This window comes from Cyphomyrmex costatus, unplaced genomic scaffold, assembly GCF_001594065.2.
Source record: "Cyphomyrmex costatus isolate MS0001 unplaced genomic scaffold, Ccosl1.0 scaffold364, whole genome shotgun sequence".
Taxonomy (NCBI): domain Eukaryota; kingdom Metazoa; phylum Arthropoda; class Insecta; order Hymenoptera; family Formicidae; genus Cyphomyrmex; species Cyphomyrmex costatus.
This window is the reverse complement of record NW_017277819.1, coordinates 708,215-730,834: the sequence shown is the minus strand read 5'-3', so window position 1 is coordinate 730,834 and position 22,620 is coordinate 708,215. Positions and strand designations below refer to the sequence as shown.

General features: G+C 33.3%; 1 protein-coding gene across 1 annotated transcript in view; it reads left to right on the top strand.

Annotated features, from left to right (window-relative positions):
• The window catches only part of LOC108776601 (dipeptidase 1), a 105,801-nt gene that overhangs the window by 58,838 nt on the left and 24,343 nt on the right, over positions 1–22,620 (top strand). The window contains exons 6-7 of the mRNA XM_018543272.1: positions 14,654–14,830; positions 15,783–15,867. Of these exons, the coding sequence (XP_018398774.1) occupies positions 14,654–14,830; positions 15,783–15,867 (262 nt within the window). The remainder of the gene's footprint in view (positions 1–14,653; positions 14,831–15,782; positions 15,868–22,620) is intronic.

Below are 22,620 nucleotides of genomic sequence, written 5' to 3'. Positions count from 1 at the left end.
TGTTTCCACTTATGCAATAGGAACAACGGCTGCGCTGTGCTCGTAAAGATAAAAAATTGTCACCAAGCTCCCGAGATTGCCGGGCGTCCGCGGTAGTATTTCACTTTTACGGAGTCTCTTCACGCGGCTAACCGGTGATTCTCCCGCGCTTCCTACCTTCTTCACCTTCCCTTTTACCTTTCGTTCTCCATCCGCATTTCCGCGGTATGTTTCGTTCCGCAGTAGCGGATCAGCTTTAACACGGCGCCGATTAAGATCTAAAGAGCTCTCTCGGCGTGTTTCCATTTCCTGCAAGGAGAACTCTGTGAACACCCTCAGAGATGTTCTCCTTCAACATGATCCACGCGCATACACCGAGCTTAAATCAGACAACCACTTCTGCCGGGTGTTTGCCTTCGCAGCATCAGCAGTGAAATCATGTAACATGGTAATCGCGTTGCATGGCACGTATATATTGTGCTGAGGAAAACGACAATGCCGCTACCTTCGGGGACGATTCGGGCAATAATCGCGTGCGCCGCGCATTTCACGGGCTGGGACCAGGCAGAGAATCGGCGGAATAAAGGATTCCGATCGAGCCTGTAAACTGGGATCCGATAATGACTCTGCCGATCGCGGTTATCTTATTTTTGAAATTGCAGCTCTGCCGCATAGAATGGAACTGGTCGTTCCGATGCTTGTAGAGAGGATAAAGAAGGAAGTTTAATAGGAACTCAGCAACGCGGAGCGTTGAGACCATAGCCAGATAGTGACTTCTGCCATTATATTGATGGCAAGTATAAACAGAAAAAAGTTTTTATTACCATTTTATTATCCCCAGCATCTTAATAAATAGACAAAATTATTTTTCCGGTTAATCTGAAAAATCGAATAAAACTTTTTATCGTATTTTATCTTAACGTAGATAAATACGCAGTCGAAAAATTTGTGTTGAATTTAACACAATTCACATATATATAAATATCTTTTAAGATGTATTCTAAAAGGATCATCCAAATATTTTTGTGTTAATTTTATATGCATATGTAATATATAAAAATATGTAATAGAAAGTAACACAAATACTATGTGAAAAATTAATATGAAAAATAAACACTCATACTGAATATTCATAGAATAACAAATATAATACTGAATTTGTAAGCAATCTGGAAGTGTACTATTTCAGTAAAATAAACATTCGTTTTAAAATATATTATTTTTATATATGTCATTTACTTAATTATAAATTATATTATTTCAACCCAATTTATGAGTAAGTAAATAAATCACATAAAAATGTATTTTAAAATAAATATTAAGAATTAATGCAAAAAATGTTGAATATCAATTTAATACAAGATAATATTCAAATGACAATTACATTAAATTAATACTCGAATGTACTGAAAATTCAACACCGAAATTTTAACAAGTATTTTAAAATGTTTTTTTACTGTTTAACATTCGATAGTTTAATGTTCCAAACTGAATTACAAAATTCCCTCTTGCATTGAGATTCGGACAAAATCGAGCACATTGGATTAATTAATCAGTCGTTGGACAGATCGTTGAAACACATCCATCTGCGACAGTTTATTTATATATACGAAGCTTCACGTGAATTCAAGTTTGCAACGACCCAGATTAGACTCGTCTCGAACATCGATAACTGACGTTAAACCTTATATCGATTTGAGTGTGTTGAAACATCTGGTCAAGTAAACGTTCAAAACTTTCATGCACTGGCTGCTGACGGTCTCTGTCAAGGGGCGAACTCGACACCGATACGATTCGATGACCAGGATAGTCGAGGATCCCTCTCCAACTCAGCAACATTCGACGCAATCAATTCGGTCGGTTGGTTGGCTTAACTGTCCCGATATTCCGTCATCTGGGACAGTGTCGAGTCGACGTGTCTGTTCAGAACAATCAAACTAGCACGATTTAATCTACTGAATTTATCGATGAAACTGCCGCCATCATGTTCGACGGTGTAAATGATATTTCCTTCGCATACCGAATCGCCTCGTTACTTATTTCTTGAAATCGTACAAACGTTTTCATTTATCGCTGAAAGAAATCGAATGTCCTCGTCTTCAAATCGTTTTTCCTTATGCCCCTATCTATTCATAGCTTACGTAGGATCTTATTTCTAATGGCAAGTTTTCAGCTACTATCTATTACTATAATCATAACAAATAATGCGGAAAGACTTCATACATCTTTTTGTCTTCAGAATATATATTAAATATTATATCTGACATTAGCGAATATTTTTAGAGCTCTTTGAATATTCAGGTACTTGAGAATTCGTCGACCGCTTTCCTAGTTTCTTCCGCGGTGCTCTTTCCGCTTCTTGACGATGAAAAAGGGATCGACCTAGCTGCACGCTGGGCTAACTGTGCCTCCGTTGAACCGAAAGTCGGGACATTATAAATCTTCACGTACCGTGAACCAGCCGACACGCTACTAAAACCGTGAGAAGTGATGCGCATTATCTGCGAGACTACGACAGATTCTGCCGGTCCTCTTTCTGCCTTTCTTTCTCTTTCTCTTACACGACCCATTTACGTCGCCGTCTGTCTTATCTATCGTATCGACACGATTTCAAGTAAATAAGCCGACGTTCTGCGCGCCAGTAGAAAAGGAACGGGCGTTTCCCGCTTCGAGTCACGGATTACAGAAAGCACGGTGGATCCGCTCGACCGTAAAAAAGCTCGCGATCAAGATGGATGGATGAAGTAGAATGTTTCCCAGGGAGTTTCCATTTGGAAATCTACCGGAATAATTCAAATGTAACTTTTTATGACACGAAGAACAGTCATTTCGCAACAAAATAAAGCGTATGAACGATACAGCATATTTACAGGAAACTTTCTTCATATGTATATATATATATATCCCTTCAAAGAAGAATATATGTGTGAAGAATATTCTTCAGGATCATCATAAACAATTTTAATCGTCCTTCTTTGTACATATGATTAACGTACAACGGTTGCTTAAAAGATATTGGAGAAAGAAATCTGTTCCTTACTCTTTTCAAAACAGCTACAACTATTTAGGTAAATCGGGTAAACCCGTGTGAAGCTGGCCCCCAATATTAAAAAATCGATTTTTTTCTTCATGCATTTGTTTGCTCACCCTTAGTTCAAAAGATATACGAAAATTATGTTTTGGGGGGCCAGCTTCACACGGGTATCGGGTAATTGTATTGACCAGAAAATATGTTGAAGTTTTGGAGAAAAAACAGCAATTTTGAAAAATTCTCTGAGAATGAGAATAAAATGTTCATTTTCCATGTCATTTATATAAACAACTGAATAACACATTCTACTAAAAGTATAACATTTCGTTGATACCTATTTAAGCACCGAATATTCAATTATTCTAACAAGGATAGAACGTATATTAAAAGCAAGTGATAGGTCAACCTCTCAGTAATAAAATAAGTAATAAAATAAATAGTGTATTTTTCTCTCAGATTTTTTCATTTTGTTTATCTCTTGTATGTTTCAAGCAATACGCATTTATCTATTGATCAGTAATTTTTTATATTAGCTCTATTTATTTCCTGTATCTTCCACGTGTTTTATCTATTGATCAGTAATTTTTTATATTTGCTTAAAATAAATACAAAGTGTACGCATAAAGTGAATATACATTTATATCCATTTTTACTATACGTATAATGTAATGTTCATCGAATAATTTTTGACAGATGCATCTTTTGCTTTCGCTTCGTATAACAATCTAGAAAAAATGTACTCCTTTTCCGCTCAGTTGCCGCTCTATATTGCAAGACCGGTCTCGCGGTAGGAGCTTTATATATGATCCCTCGCTTTTCTTTTATGCCTCGGACTAGTATCCGCATCATTTCTCACCTACACCTGAGCAATAAACAGGTTTTCAAGCACTCGCTAAAAATTCCCAGCGATACTTCAGAACTGCAGTCTAAAAAAGAAAGCCGTTGAATCTCCTTACTTCGACGCCATAAAAGAACATATTCTTTCTTTTAAAGAGAGCCCCGCCAATCTCTTTGATGTACACATTAAACTTTTTCAATATTACTTTCAAATCGCTACTTAACTCTAGCGTTATAGACGGAAGCCCTTATTACTAATTACTATCGCTTCTTCTCTCTTTCATGCATTTATCCTTTGTGCAAATCTTAATTATCTTAAAATGAAATTCCTTTATTATGTAATAACTGCCCTCCCCCTCTCTCTTTCATTCGATTTAAAAATATCTTTATATCGTTACAACTTAAATAAGCCAACCTATTTGTTTCTTCCTTTTCATATATACGTATGAAATATATTAAAAGATATATGCTATAACATGGAAGCACCTTGCCCGTCTTGTGAGCAATGAAGCAGCTGTGTGTATAGAAACTGCCTTTTTACGAAAGAAGTAACAGAATCCGATACCTAGACTATTTCATACACATACTCACACATCTCGCTCCCTTCCAGTCTATTCCCTTCGACTAGTAATCGTTCTAGTGGGAAAACTTTCATAAAAGGAAAACACGGCTTCATGACCATTCACATTGCGGTAGTTTAAAGAAATACGTAAGCAAGTGTCGAACCGTTGAAGAAAAGAAAGTAGGAGGGTTGTGCTTTTATACACTGAAAGAAAGTCTGATAGCCACTACTAAATGTATTTTGTTTAGCATATATTGCAATATTTATTAAATATTATAATAATAGTAACCAATTTGATAATAGTTAGAAAAGTTTTTTGATTATATTAACTTAAATTGAAATGATTTCACCAAAACTTTAATAACTGTTATCTTTGATTATTATTATTGTCTTATAGACTTTTTTCGATACACGAGAAAATAGGGAGCTGCATTGAGAATATGAAAATACCCTGGAACGTTTAATACAGCATTGGAATCTGCAAAATCCTTTTCTGTAATTATTGCTCGGAATGATCTCTCCAAGGGAACACTCGTCCCGTTATAGGAAAGCGTCAGATTCAGCGTTGCGTAAATGGATTTTCTTGAATAAGTACAACAAGCCAGTAGAGACAATATTTCATTTCCAGGAATTTATTTAATTATTTTCTGGAATTCGATTAACATCCTCGGGTATCTTTACGACCTTTTCGAATAGTTTGTGCGCGAATTCCTTCACACGTTTCCTCGTTTTAACAACGCAACGATAAGAACGATTATTTATGACTGCGAGCGGTGAAAAAAACGTTTTCAAAGATGCGTAGACATTTTTAAAAGAATGTATAGATAAATAAAACCATGAAACTAAAGAAATTCTTAAGCACAAGGTCATGCGCACGTTTCTGTTGACTGGGACACTTTTACGACTTGCATATCATGATGAGAAAATGTCGAGAAGTTGGAAACTACGTAAATGCTCATCCAAGCAAGAAATGAAGCGAATACCTCTAACGTGTTAAATTACGTCTCGCTTTACGCGCTCATAATATGCAAAATTAACTGGCCAAGCATGAAAAATCCGACGACGAGTCTGATCAAATCGAAACGGGCCCGTTATAAAGCCTTTCTCGATCTCATTGCATACGATTGCACGACCGTATTTGTCGTTATTTGCACGTAAATGAATCCGTCGCAAAAACAGTTTAAAGTATGCCCTAGTTTCCAAAAAAAATGTTCCATTTCTTCCTTGATGACGGCAGATTGGAAATCGTGAATGAAACTAAAATTTCGTGTAATAAAATCACAGCGATAGAGGAAAAGAGTCAATGAAGACTCATCTTTGTTACTGTAAACTAGGGAAAATATCAGATTGAAAACGAAATCCAGTAATTTCTTTTGAATTGTGTTAATTTACTAGTTTTTTATACGTTCATTTAAATTACTACTCTTTTTCATTTAACCGGATAAACTTAATACGTACCGCAATGTCTTTGTCTCAGAGATTGGCTACGTTCAACAGAAAAGCAGCTTTGCAACTGTAATAAGATTCTTTAATATGATTGTGATTCTGGTCCTTAGTTTCTCATTAAGTCTAAATATCGCTCATTTGCTACAACAATGATACAACTCAAAGAACAAAGTTTTCAAGAAAATGAATTTGAATCCTTTGAATCATTAAAATTTGGGAATATTAATCTTATAAATTAAGTTTGAAATATATTAATCTTTTCAAATGCGCAATGCTTTTATTTCTCTACAAACAGTATAATAAATAATTGTTTGAGGAATAAAAGAAAATTTATTTAAACCATATGCTTTCTTTTTTTCTTTATCTACAATGAACTAAAAAAATGGTAATTTTTTAGTTACGTCATTGTGTAGTAAATGAATGATAAAACCAATTAATGTATTAAAAAAAAAATCTTACAACAATTGAAAAGATGCTTTTTCTACTAAACGTAGTCATTGGCATTCGCCATGCTTTTTTATTTTCTGGCTGCCTGTATTGTATCAAAAGTGAAGCGATTTAATCGGCCATCCACAACAGCGATATCGAAAGAAAATAGAGGACGAGTATCGCGTTCCATAATATGCCACGTACGCGAGCGGCAGATAGCTTCGCTCGGTGGCTACGTATCGCGAAGGTACCTCTTTCCCTGTTACAATATATCCCGAAGCTACGTTTTCCAACCTTCTACGTGACCCTTTGTATCGACGCGACGTGTGTGGATCCTGACGTGCACTTACACGCGCCCGCGTTCGAGGGCGATCCGTCGAATCCGATTCGCATCTCGCGTGTATGCCATGCGCACGCCAAAAGTGGCCGATATCTACGGATCGCTGCTATTCCCGCGCTAAAAGCACACTCAGTCACACCCCGATGCTCTCGCTTAATTGCTTCGGCAAAGCCCTTACCGAAAGCGCGGACTAAAATCACGGAAAAGAAGTAGCCAGGAGAATCACAAGCTCACGTCAAAAATAGGTCTCTCCCTTCTTTTCTTTGTGTTTCTCATCCTTGACGTTCTGTATACCTTTGAGGGTTTTTTGTCTTGAGAAAAATGTGTTTGTGGTATTTGTAACTATAATTACATGCATATTATTACATGTAAATTACATGTAATATTAGTAATAATATTTATGTGTATATGTTATAGTCCTAGCAACAAATGTATACCTGTGTATAGTTGGCAACTTAAAATGGCCATAATTATATTTATAATAATCATAAAAATGGTTGAAATTAGTATAAAAATGATTCAAATGATAAAATTATTAATTAATTGGTAATTTGAATTATAGCAGTATCTAATAATCACATAATTATAGTAATATGTAATTGTAGTTACAAATACCAAACTTTTCTCTCAGTATAGTAATCTGCGCAATAACGTTAAATAATATAATACACAATATTTCTTCACATTATGCACTTCACTAAGTGGATATTATGTGAGATTTCACTTCGATGTAGCTGTTAAGACGCAACTTTACTTCTTCGATGATTAATCACTTTGCGGAGTCTCGATTGAATCGAATGGGATTGTAATAAACAGGATAAAAACTTTAGCAAAAGAAAAAGGAAGAGAAGAAGAGACAGAGAGAGAGAGAGAGAGAGAGAGAGAGAGAGAGAGAGGAGAGGAAGTGAGCAAACTGCAGATGGGTGATTTATTATGCCGCACTATCCCAGACTTCCGAGGACAATAGGTTAATATTTCGTGAAAAAAGAATAAGAGTCGAGAGAAATGGGTTATACGTGTGAGGAATAGTCGATATTTCTTTCACAGGATCATTTCTCAGAGGCTTCGACGTAAGGGCATTAATCGCCCTGTCGGGGTACTTGTCTCACATTGTGACCCCTTCCTCTGCGCAAGACGGGCATTAACTACTTACCACGGTCGACTTCGCGACGTTATCAATATTGCAGCTTCCATTCCCTTAATTTCATAAAGTTTGCGCGCTATAGCGTGTACGCGGAGTTATATCGAGGGCTCTTTAAAACCGCATTATCGTTTCCTCTCAGTCCGCGAGCTCCGATCTTAATTCCTGGGATCCGCGGACTATCTCGTAGGCACCGCTGAACTTTTGAACACCGACCCTTTATTAACTTTCTCACTTTTTATCCCTTCCTGTCCCTTATTCCCGACCGCGCGCATTCGGTTCTTAACCATCGACAAACTTTAGCGAGCTGTTACCAAAAGTCGATTTTCACTCTCGCGCTCGGGATATAGATAAGACTTAATCCGATTTAACATAGCAATAACGTGAACGTCGATATAGTCACTATATTCACAATATAGTCACTATATTGAAATATTATCGGGGATCGTGAAAATAATATTATTAAGTTTCTTTCAATCTCAGAAGTAAAACGATTTAGTTGAAATTTAAGATAAGTATAATATATTGTATTTACGAAGTAATAGAATACAATATTTGACAAAGTTTTGGTTTCTATATATTTACAAAAAAATCCGAAGTGTTAGTTATATATTATTAAATATCAAATTATATAATTATTATTCCAAATGGCTACCTTCAGCTTTGATATAAACTTTAAGATGCTTCGAGAATGCATCAACAATAGCCGCGCGCTTATCTTTGCATGGATAAATTCTCCTAAACATTCAATAAGACGATCTTCAGTTCATCAACTGATGGAGATTTTTTGGTATAGCATCTTATTGATAATTTTAATAAAATGTAACAAACATTCTAAAGTTCGTATTTTTTTTAATATATACGTTATTATCTCTAGGCAGGAAGCTGATATTATTATATTTGTCGTCATTTTAACATTAAAATAACGGCAAATAAAATCTTGCTGGATAATGATTTATTTAATAAACACACAAAACTCTGAGGTCAAACTTTTGTCACCCTGTATTATATTGTATATAATAAGACGACAGTGTCAATGTCGAGTATTCTGTGAAATGGAAACTGTACGAAACTTGCAACCAATACAGCAGACCGTGTATGTCAACTTATGCGGAACATCGCGGATCAAATTTCTGCAAGTTGAATCTAAAGAAAAGTTGCGACAGCTCTCGAGGCAGTTTCTGAATTAATTCGTCACAGCCGAACGTCAAAAGAGCGACACGGATGTTCGCAAAGTAGCAATATGGCAGTACAGCTGGCTGATAAGTTTCCGAAAGCGTTATGGGTTGACCAGTCGCCCTTTTGAAGCCAGCTACATGCTTGTTCTAGGAGTTCGCGTCTAAATAGAAACGCCGACAGTTTCGTAAACTGAAGTTAGACGATAACGGCGGTCGTGGACGACGACAAAGTGCGGATGTCGTAGAAGGTAAGTTTCATCGCCTGAGAAAGAACACGGAATGACCAGCCCCGCCACCAACTTGAATCAATCAAAGTGAGACTGACGTTCTCGCCGCATATATCCGTAAAGCGAATAGAAGCAACCCGCCCGTATTTTCCATTCCACTTGCTCTCGCCGGCTCCGATTCGCTTGAGCCACTCATCGGAAAAACTTTCCGCATTCCGAATCGTACAATTTCCTATGCAACCAAAGCGAAACGTCACTCACTGATCCTTTGTCTCCGCGAAAGGACCAAGAAGACCGAATCTTGTTCGGAATTTAGTCAGTTCGTTTCGATCGAGCGGAAAACATTTTCGGAAAGCGACGTTTGGATTGCAGGGATTGAAACTATGGTATAATTTCGGAGAGTTCGATTTTGGATGCCATTACATATTCGCGGAAAATGTAGGTTAAACCTAACAAAAATAACGACGCTCTATTTCTCGATATAAACCTAAACCTAATTACAATTCTAAATTTCCTCAGTTAAAATCAAAGAAAATTGTTACTATATTTGATAAATAATTTGACATTATTTTATAAAATTCAGAACTTTTATGGAATTTATTGTGTGTATTTTATTTATTATTATTAATTTACTGATATTATTATACTTTATAATTGTTAATAAATAATATGAATTAAATAATAGCTAAAAGTTAAAAATAATAAATGTTATTTTTATTATTTTTAAAATGTTATATCTAAAGTGTGTATTTTTGCAAAGATTCATTTACTATTCATTAAAGATTTATAGATAAAAGTACAAAATATGTATATCAAACATTTTCTGCATAGTTTCTATTTAAAGAAGTTTAATTGAAACTTTTATCTCAAAAAATTTTTAAATAAAAAAGATTTAATACAAACTTTTTAATATTAAAATCTTATATTTTATGAGAAAGATTAAAAGTTTATGTTATTAATCAATTTTAACAATATGCGTTGGTAAAAAAACATTAACAAAATAATAATTTCAATAAAAATTCTGTAAAAACTTCATTGAGTGATAAAAGATTTTAAAATTATTCTGTTAAAAGAAGATTAACTGGATTTTATTTTATTTATTTGAATTTCGGAAATATATGCATTATTTGGGTATATAAAAATTCCCTTTGTGAAGAAATATTTATTTTAATCGGAAAATATTTCTTTCTGTCTCTATATATCCCGGATTATTGAAAGACCAAAAATCTTTATTATCATACGCGTGATATTATTCGCGTGACGTTTACAAATTCATAAATTTTTAATAAAATTAAAATGGTAAACTTTTAATAAAATTAAACTAATTGATAATATTCCATATAAATAATACTTTTTCTTTTCTTATTATATAATATAATAACTTAAGGATTTTAATTTGCCTTGAATGTGAATGGCAAAACTATACGATTGTGGAATTAGTTTCGTCTCAGAGTCAAAAATTGAAGAAAAAGATTAGATACATGTGTTAAAAGAAAATGAATAAATGTCTCGATTCCTTCCTCAGTTTTCGCTCCGAAAAATACCTGAGGGAGCAATGAATGGAAGAACGTATCTACGATACGAGTGGATACCTTTCAAAAGGACTCATGGGAGAATGAAGCTTATTCGTCATCCTGTCTGCCGATAGGTCGTACCAACCATCGCCATTGCACCACCTAACACATCTTGGAGATCCTCAAGAGTGAATTCTTCCAATAATCTGAAAAAAAATGTATATCGTCATCCTCCGAAAGAAATAAATTTATTATACATATGCTTAGAGCACCGAGTTTTTCACTGCGAAAACGACATATAATAAAATATGCATCTACTTGGCCAAAGTACAAGTAAAAACAGAACCGCAAATAATTAATAGCAATTGTTTCTCGTTTCATTAATCTGTGATTTTTATTAAAATTTACCAGGCAAAGGAAAGGTAAGCGAAAAGTCAGAATAGATCGCGGAATACCTCTTCAGAAAATAAATTGCCTGAATAATGGAAAGAATCGCTTGAGCCAGGCTTACGCATTTCTCTGATCTCCTTTTCATCAAGGCTTTTAGCGAACAAGACCAACAGAACTACCCTATCGCATGTCACTCGCACGTAACCAATCTCACTTGCGCTCTCTCCTCTTTCCGCGATTTCATGCAATAAAATTTTTCTCGAGCTTTCTCCAACTTAAAAGTTTATGTCTTGTTGAAGACATAGCCACATTTTAGTTTCCTAAAAAAATTAACTCGTAATGAATATTATATATATTAAATTGATCGTTTAATGATAATTAAATTCTAATAAACATCCTAAAGTGCAAAGAACTAATTACCCTATGGTAATATTTATTTGCAATTAGTTCTTTGTACTTTAGGATGTTTATTAGAATTTAATTATCATTAAATTGACGATCAATTTAATTTGACATCGTCATTTCAGTTTTAGTTTATGATTGCGTTTATTTTTAAGTCCGAGTACAGTAATTGACATGCAGTTTATATAAATGGAAGATTTATAATTTATGTACAATATAATACATAAAGAAAAATCACAAATATGATAGAGATACAATCTTGATGCTTAGAATTTGTGTGTAAATTTTGTACTTCCAATATTTATACATATTAGAAATATTAGATACTAAATCTTGACCGTATGTACTATATATATGTATATATATATATAACTTTTCTTTATCTGAAAGAGAAGTCTTAAAAAGTATTATCTTTGTTTAAAAAAAAGGAGCAAAAGTGTTTACATGCAAGAATTTAAATTAATGTTTTACGTGTTTTCTGCTACTAATCCTCTATTTAACGCGTCACTCAATGTGTAACAAGATTTACACACACATGTGAAAAAGTTTTCTCTATTTATCCGTCAGCACCTCGAGAATCTCTCTGGTGCAGCTTGGCTTGTGCCTGAAGCATCCACAATGAAAACGAGACGAAAGTCACGCTAAGAATCCGTCACGACTTGCAAGAGAAAAAAAAGCAGAGGCACAACTATGGCAAAGCCTGGGGAATAAGAAAGTCGGGAAGGAATCTTAAGACGTTCAGTTTATCACGTTGCCAGTTTAACAAAGCATTCTCGTTTAACGGAGACAACGTTCACCACGCAGAAAAGAAATCAGAATTTATGCGACAACTTGGCTCCTAACAAGGATGACTCTTTCGTGCCAAAGAATCTAGCGATTTTCAATTTTTATCATTTTTCCATTTTTAGTTTTATAATATTATTACATGGATATACCATTGTTATAGTTGTAAAACGCACGTGTATTTAAAAATATTATTTTCTTATCTTTTTTATTACCTATCGTTAATATTTTATTTATAATGACTTGATTATAATTGTGCGCAGTCATTTTAATTTAATTGTCGCAGAGACTATAAGCTCTTAACTCTTCAATCTCACAATCAGTATTATATGTCTAACTTCTTTTAAAAAAATGTTGTTTTTTTTTTTCAAAACATCTGTTTGCTTTTTTATTACATATAACTTTTTTTTATTAATAAAGATGCATATACATATTTAAATCTTTATTATCATATTGTTGTACACAAAGATAAAAAAAAGTTAAGGTGTTGAATAAAAACTGTGCAATATTTTAGTAAACGCGTGATATTAAAATATAAATTAAGACAAAATGTAGGATAAGAAAGACTGTGTGTTATATATAGGATATAAAAAATAAATGTAGTTAAGATGTAAGTTTAGATAATAGTAACATTTACAGTACTACCAAAAGTTTCTGACCGCAGTGAGTAATTTTATTATATTACTCATAATTAGATAAAGAATTTTTACAAATAAATATCTAATACAGTACTTAATATACTTGTACTTGATAGTATGTAAAATATCATAATTTTTAAATAAATGACAAGAATTTTGTTAATATACAATGTTATTAATGTTGCTTTCTTATAATATTGTCTATTACAAAAATGTGTGTAATAATTTGGCAATAAAGAGTCAATGCTGCAGTTGATGCGTATTAAAAAATTATGAATAACTAACATTTTAAAATGTAATGTAATAATCATACATAAACAGTTCTGAATATTTCAGTTATTTTTGGACCATCATTAATTATTATCTAATTGTTATCTAACCATCATTAATTGTTATCTAAGTTTGTATTAATTTTATTATTTTCATCGCTAATGACGGTACAAAAATGGTACTACAACGTTCAGAATTTTTTAGGTACGATTATTACATCACACTTTATAAATGTTATTCATAATTTTGTAATACGCTTCAACTACAGCATTGACTCTTTATTATCCAATTATTACACTCATTTTTTGTATTAGAGAATTTTATATAGATTAAAGCAGTTTTTAATTTATTTTAAATCTTTGATTTCATTTATTCTTGTCATAATACAATATATTAATAACATATAATACAATATAATTGACAAGAAAAATTGTCTTAAAATTGTTGGCTGCTACTACAGTTATTTAGCGGATTTTAGTTTGCCATTAATAAAAAAATATTAATGAATGTGGGTGGTTTAAAAAATTGTAAACCAAGTCACTTTTTGCTAATGTAAACTGCAGTGTAATAAAATTCTTTTTGAAAGTTATAACAATTAAAAGTTGAATGTGTGCCAAACATATATATAATGTATTGCACACGTGACAAAATTGTATGGCATTAAAGGGTTCATTTTGTTCAATACAAAAAATTGATACAAATTTTATTTCACCCATTTTGTTGGTTGTTTTAAAATTGTTTTGTTAGCTTTAAAATATCGCATCATGTTGTGCGAGTAATACGACTTGCGAAATATCGCTACATAAATCTCAGATACAATTGCTGTCTCTTAAACATATTGATTGGCGACTGCAGAGCTGGGAAATCCGACTTTTCGATTTATTCTATGGGCCACTGCCCCTCGCATTGGCATTCTTCTCAAGAAGAGAGCAGCTTCGAAAGTATTTATTCTGAAGCTCAATCCGTGCAATAAGTGTCATTGACCTAACGTGCGCGTACTATAAAACCAGCCCTCCCATTCCACTACTAACGCCAAATTTAATTCGAAAAGCAACTCGACAGATACAGTAACAAACTTTCGGTCTGTCCTACTTTAATTTGAAGAAAGCAATAGCATTAAGCATTGAACAAGAGATACTCTTTCTCCCAAATGGTTCGCCCGAAAAATTTATTACAGCCATAATCATAAATTTGCGAAAAGAAAAATTTATAACGAGAAAATTTATTAGAACTATGTGATAATATGTACATTAAACCATCCTCGAACGAATCCTGTGAATCTCTGCGAGTCTATGTAATCCGGATTAGCATTTAATTCATCACAAGAATATTCAAAAGATGTACCAGAAGACATGCCTTTCAACGTTGACGCGAAGTCCGAGAGATCTTTCGAAGTACTTTAATCCGCGGTTGATGCCATTATCGTGAGAGCGGGTGTATTCGCGAATATCGAAACTATTTAATGTCGCATCGTGAAACTTTCCAGAGTGTCGTGCTGGAGATGAATCGACTTGGGATGATGGTGGACCTCTCTCATGTCTCGGTGCCCACGATGCTGGCAGCTATGACGACGTCAAGGGCGCCAGTGATTTTTAGTCACAGCAGCGCTCACGCTCTTTGCAACTCCTCGCGAAATGTGCCTGACCACGCGCTGCGACTTTTGGTAAACTTCGCAACGAAACAGTAGAAAATAACGAATACCATAACATATTAATTCAAAGCAATTTTGTATAACGCGATGACTGCACAGAAAGAATAATTTTACTAAAACTTTATAAAAATCTAGTATTGATCAATTTAATACTGGCTAATTTAATACTAAAAAAAACAGTAATTAATTATTTATTGTACTTATTAAGAACTCTGTATTATTCAATGCTTTTACCACCCAAATAAATAATTAATGATTTTCAGTAATATATAAATTGATCAATATTAGCCCTTCACACTTGATATATTTTTCACTAGGAGGAACTCAAGACTGTTTTAATAAAATGTAATAAATTTCTAATTACATTTGACACACACATAAAATGAAATATCCGTAAATTGATGTTATGAAACTATTACATTTTTATTTTACCAAAATCAAGTCAGTGTCGCATCTCACTCACCACTCGAATTTCATCAAACCAACTGAGAGTCTTAATTCCAATGTAAATAATTAAATTGTATTATATTATTTCTATAAAGTTTTTAAAAATTAAACTAGACATAAATTTGAAAATAATTTTGCTAAACTATCAAAATAACTATATAGGACATTTACGTGAACCGGAATATTAAATTTTTTTTGCAGCACTGCTCACCATGCTTGAGCTTTCAACATAAATATCTTGATAGTTAAACAAAATTATCTTTAAATTTGCATCTAGCTAACAATAAGTTTTGTAATATTTTATCAATATTTTAACAAAATTATACTTTCTGTGGAAATTATAATCACACATAAAGTCTAAATTTTATAAATTATGTTAATAGATATATAATTATGATTTTATATATTAAGTATATTATAAATGTTTAATCTCCATTCAAAAGTAGATAAATAATTATTTTATATTTTATTTAATTTAACGATTACGTTAAAAAAAATACAAATATTTTATTTACAGGCGCAGACCGGTGGTATAGTTATGGTATCCTTCTATCCCCATTTTATCAGCTGTGGCGAAAAATCGACGCTCCAGGATGTAGCAGGTAAGCGTTTACTGCGATTAGCATCGTTTCGTTTTGATCATTAACAGCTTTGCAATCATAAAGCTTATACCCGTAAAAAGGGATATTACACTAGTCACTTGTTTGCCACTCGCGCAACGTATTAAATAAAATTCCGTGAAATTCACTCAACTGCAGACAGATACTGCACGTGCTTATATGGGCTTAAAGCTCGATATTTGTTTACCGAACTGCGTCATTATCTCGAATTTTTTAAACAATACAATGCACACGTAATATTGAACAATTCAATATCTGATAAATTCAGCCATTTCCTGCATTTACCTATTTTTTCGTGTTCTTTCCGTAATGGAAAATAAATATGGCATTGATTAAAATGGCTTTCATCGATATATATAAACATTGCTTCAGCATGCATGAAGAGAACGATTTTACTAAAACGAAAGATGTATATATATACAGTACTGGACAAAATAAAGTACGCACTCTAAACATTTTCACATTTATGCAAATATCTCGTCAGTGCTGGCAGATCGCATAATGATGAATAAAGTAAAAGAAAGGTATTTTAGTCTACTTTACAATAATGATTACAAAAATTCCAAAAACAATACGAAATCCTTTAATAGTCAATTATTATCAAATCTATCGTGGACAAAATAAAGTACGCAAGTGAAAAAAAAATATATAATAAAGATAAAGTTTATAATTAATATTTTGCATGGCCACCTTTTGCTTGTATGACGGCTTGCAAACGTCGAGGCATACTTTCGACAAGGTTTTCGATGTGTTGCTGATCAATATTTTTCCATGCTTTCATTAATGCTTCCAACATCTTAATTTTATTCGTTACTTCCCCTTTATCCCCTATCCCCTTTATCCCCGTTATTCCCTATTATACATATATAGATATAGATTTACAAATAATTTGAACCGTCAAAATAATTATGTAGAAAACTCAAGCATGATGAGCAATGTTATAAACAATTTTGATATTCGAACAATCAGTTTGAGCGTACTACATAATTATTTTGACAGTCCAATAAAGTGTATTTTTTATATCTATTCCAAATTCTTAGATATTTCAGTAAAAACGTTCAGTCTATGTGCTTTAACTTTTTATTACTTTATTCACTCGATCATCTAATCAAAATCACGAAATACGTTCCCAATTTTGATTGAAGCATTTTACAGCAAACTAAAGATGTAATACGGTTAATAGATGTACATACTATTACAGTCGTATCATTTTAGATATAATACTTCTGTGTACACTACAACAGTTTTATATTTTTGCTGAAAAATGGCATCGCTGACTTAACCTTCATGTTATTTTATGACTCTTACCTTCATTTCTACCAGTGTAGATTAACTTTAATTTCAGATAAACTTACTTTTTATCTTCCTTCAGTTCTAAAAAATGAGAAAGAGGTAAAGAGTGAATTAAAGAGGAGATTATAGGTAATCTACATTGGTAGAAATGGACATAATTAGAGAATCTCTAATCTTCTGTACATGCTCTAAGATAACTAATTAAGAGAAAAACAAAAATCGCGTTCAATTAGCTCGTTTTGTTTTCCACTAAAGTGTCCGTCGCGACTGAGCCGCAGCTTCAACGTCGCTATTGTATAGAGGGAACATCCAAAGCGTTTCTCTGCTGAAGCGTGTAAATGAGTTTTCGCGTTAGGTGCCAATTCCCGCGGGTTGTTATCATATTTGCATTATTACAAAGCGGCTCAAAGTTCCGAAGACATTAACATTTCATACCATACCGGTAATATAAATGGTTATGTGTGTACGTGATACAATTAGATATGTACGAATCATGGGAATGGAATTTTAATCTAGCACGTAGCTTCGAGGAACTCCATGTGAAATTAAATTGAAACTTAAAATATATAACATCTTTGTTAATTAAGTTGCATTTTTTTATAACATTTCTTATTTACAATGCAAACTAATTTAAACGATTAAAAAGTGAATATAAAATTTTGCACAGGGTGATATTTTTTCGTAGCATTTAGTACAGTGTAGTATACTACATTTTACGAAGTTAACTGTACATCTTTCCGCAACAAGCGAGATCGATCGTGAAACCGAAGCCATCGTATGTGGAGAGAAACCCGCGAAACCCTTAATCTAAAGTTCACACTTTCCACGGCCAAACCGCGGTTCAGAGTGCATCCTGTGAAAATCGAGTGTTTCTGCATGCAAACAAAAAAGCGAAACGTCCCTGTCGTGGGAGCAGCCAATTCCGTTTGTGGTATTGCCAAGCGGTGACAGTTTTTTGTAGACCCGAACGTGAATTCTGATCTGAAATTCTCACTTTCTTCTCCCTGCAACTTCGCAGTAGAAGAATTACGCGTAACACAATTATTTGTTTCATAATCCGTATAGATAATAAACACGAGATAATAAGTTCTTTAATTTCGCCCACTTTTGTCCGCTAATCTCTGAAATCTCTCGCGTAAAATCGGTCTCGACTCAGAACTCCAAAAAATTTGTAGTTTATCTAGAATTTTAATAATCTTCGTGTTCCCATTAACCGGGGTTTCCACAAACTTTTTACAAAAATAAGCGGATGCGGCGTAATATTACTTTGTGGTGTAACATACAACTCGGATCGTTACAATTGTAAATTTCACGATATTGTACATATGAATCAAACGCGACGACACTGATACTATCGTATATGTATGTTGTTAGGCTTCTATTCTTAATGAGTATCGGGTGTCGTTACATATTGACATCATGCAGATTTTATATATGATAAAAAAGCTGCATAATAACAAAATAACAACATTGAGACTATCGTTATGAGTTACAGAATAAAAGCCTTGCTACATATTACATGGAATTGCGGATGTTTTAATCCTGACTTTAAAAATTCCTCATACTCAATTGAAGATTCACCTTAAGGAAAATTTTTCAAGGTGTAAAAAAAACATACAAAAACAGTAAATGCAATGCTAAATTAATGTCAAATTATTTATAATAGTTTTGAGGCTTTCATGAATGTTTTCTTCAAGAAAAAAAGCTTCAAAGCAGTTATGCAATTTATTTTATAAGGAAAGTTTCCTAAAGCATGTAAAAAGACACAAAAAAACACTGAATGTAATGCTATTAATATCAATAAATTATTTATAATACTTTTAAGACTTTCATAGATAATTAAAAAAAAGAACTTTAAAGTTTTGTGATTTATTTTGTAAGAAAAATTCTCTAAAGCGTGTAAAGAAGACACACAAATACACTAAGTGTAATGATATTAATATGAAATTATTAATTATATATATTATTAATGCGCACTCACAGTAACATTTCTTATAAAGTAAACATTCAATTGATGAAATCTAATAATATTATACGCCTAGGTAGACACAGAATTATAATTAAATCATAATATTATAAGATCAGCACGATGTCATTTGATCCATAAAATATATATATAAGTATACTTATAAATGGCAAATAAGGTCATGCTAACGTCTTTATGATATTATTATGTTCTACTATGTTCTACTTAGGTAGTATGGAGAGATGCCAAGAAAATCTCAAGTGATATTTCTTTTTAGTTTATACTTTTTTTACAATCCACACTATATCAATTCAACAAAAATAAAAGTACTACTTCACACGCACTTTCTCAGATCACTTTTTAGCAACGCGCGTTCCAGTATTATTATATTTCAGCACACTGATGTGAGAGAAATGTTTGGGGTACAAATAACTATTATTTTATTGATATATGAATTAGAAAAAACATTTTTTTGTTTTTAATTAAAAAATTGTGCTAACTAAATTTTGGTTAGAGTAATCAAATTTTAATTGAAAAACAACACAATTTTTAAATTAAAAAAGTTCTTGTAATTTATACCAAAACAAAATAAAAGTTATTTATATACCAAACATTTCTGTCAGTATGGGAATACCTTAGTAATGCCAATCGGCAATCCACATACACTTACATTAGTAGCCGCGGCAATAAAATATCAGTGAAAATGCAGCACGTATATGCATCTATGTACGAATAACGTGCCACGATCGAGCAACAAAAGTAAGAAAGAGCAAATGATAATTGCTGATCCGGACGGTCGCACATCGGACATAGCAGAATCGAGCATAACCGGGTGCCTGAATAATCGCTTCCTTCCGCAGGCAGCATCTCTAATTGCTTTACATCGACGGTCACCGAGTCGCAGAGAAAATTATGTCTGCCGAGGGAGAGAGCGGGGAAGAAAATTATTTGTGCGGAACGGGAAGTGCGTTAGACAGCGGACGCGCAATGATAATTTCGCGAATTATAACACGTTTCTCTCTCCCAATGGCCATTGGCACCAGTATTACGCTGATGATTGATTCGAGCGCTCTCGCCACAATCGTCCTTTTCCCTCATTCTATCCTGTTGCCCTTTCTAGCTGGATCCCATGATGACCATCGCATACACGCTCAATCGTCCCTAGTTAATAATAACAGCTAGCGAGTCACACTCGCAGCTCGCAATTCCCTGTATTACGTTTGTCGAATGATTCTTTCTTTATTTACCGTGTGAATGCAATTTTCTCGATTTGAGCTCGCTACTGATGAAACTGCGACCAAAAAGCACTGTCCATCTCCGACTATGGATTCGTATGTCACAGATATTACAGAAGTTATTTTCGACCCGTAGCGACATGCTATTTAAATTTTTTGTATTTCGTTCATATCGCACTTTTAAATTACATTCAACAGGCATTATAGATTTGACATATTCTCATTTTTTACATGGAAAAACCAATTTTGCCGAAATTCTGTAATTATACTGGATGCAGATCTAAAAATAAGTTTGTTGGAGTACCTATTAAAATAATTATGTTAAAAACTAAAAAATGATGAGCAATACTGCAAAAAATTTTAGATCTCTCAACATAATCGTTATTATTCGATTGGGAAAGTAATTACAAAATTTGAATTACAATAAAATAAATTTTCCTTACGTGCTTGAAATACATATCAGTTTTGTCGCGCATCCCGTTAAAAAATATCTCCTTTTAGGAATACACTTGCCATTTTACACAACATCGTTTCTTCGTTCTCACTTTGTAGGACTTTGTATATTCTATGACGCGTTCCGCACACGAAGCATTAAAATGCACTGCATCCCGAGAGACATTCGCACGTTATTCTGCCCAAACAAACGTCAACCGCGCTGTTTACGTCGTACATGCAAATCGAAAGATCGCGCAGCAGCCTGCTAATGGTACAACCGTCACAACGCACGGGATGCAATGCAAATGCAACTTCCTCCGTTTATAGTAACATGCAGCAGTCCTGCGACAAAATTGTTCGCATCCTTTAACGAAAATACTTCGCAAAGATCTCTCTGCACAAAGTTTCTATATTTTTAGCATTTCCATTGAGTTCTGTTAAATTTGCAATCAATATCGCGATATAGATAATTTTCTAATTTTAATAAATACAGGAAGGATTTTTTTGAAATTACATTGTACAATCTGGAAATTATAAAATCTGGTTAAAATCAGAATTTTCGTTCGGTGAGGCTGTCCGCTCATCTCCTTATTCACCATACATAATGTGATTTTCTAATCGTGCTAGTAACGACGAGCCCCGTTGAATCGTGATCAATTTTGAAAGACCGCACCGAGCCAGCCGACATATAATTTACGATGTAATGGAGATATAACGCGGGTGCAACGCGGCGCAAACGCGAAAATCGAAATTTGTGACATTTCTGATATGTTCCGCATCACGCGGCAACTCGTGCCCGAACAAAATTGCGGTGCAATGAGGCGCGTCGTTATTCTACAGTCTGATCGGCTATGAATTATGTCATTTATCCAATCGATTATGCATGTCGTGTCTGTGTGACTGACATACCGTTATCCATTATATATACAAAGCTTTGTAAATGCATTAACGTTCATTAGATAAATACTTTTCTTGTCGATTTTCGAACGGCGATGTATGTACGTCGTTACTATAGTGGAAGGAAATAGCTAACGATGATCAATAACTAATGCTTTACCGATGCGTATAATAATAATAATAATAATAATGCTTTTGAGGCTTCCACAAGTATAATACTTTCTATACAGGAGTTATACGCGTTTCGCGAGTTATTTCCGTATTCATTATTAGAATGCCAACGTTTCGTGAACGTTGTAATTCACTTCATCAGTAGGACGAGGAGCAGCCTGATAGTAGCAGCCAATATCTGCTCCTTGTCCTACTGATGAAGTGAACTGCAACGTTCACGAAACGTTGGTATTCTAATAATGAATACAGAGATAATCCGCAAAACACAATTTCTGCATAATAATAATAATAATAATAACAACAACGGTATAGTATACTGTAATAAAAAGATTTGGCTAGAAATTTTTGTATTTATCAAATTATTAATAACATATATTAAAAAACAAAATTGTTATTAAATATCAAATATTAAATATGACGAATATAATAATTAACTTTTTTAAAATAACTACCTTTAACTTTGATACAGGCTTCAAGGCGCTTTGGAAATGCATTAACGATGGCCATGTATCTTTTCATGAATAAATTTTTCCAGATAATGGTCTTCGATTCGCCAAACAATGAACATTTATATATATATATATATATATATGCAGAACTTTTTTGATATTTAATATAACTATAATACTCCAGATTTTGTTTTTTTTTTAAATATATGTTATAACTCGAATAGAGTTTAAACAAAATAATAATAAATAACATAAGCTTGCTATTTGAATAATAATTTAATAAATACAC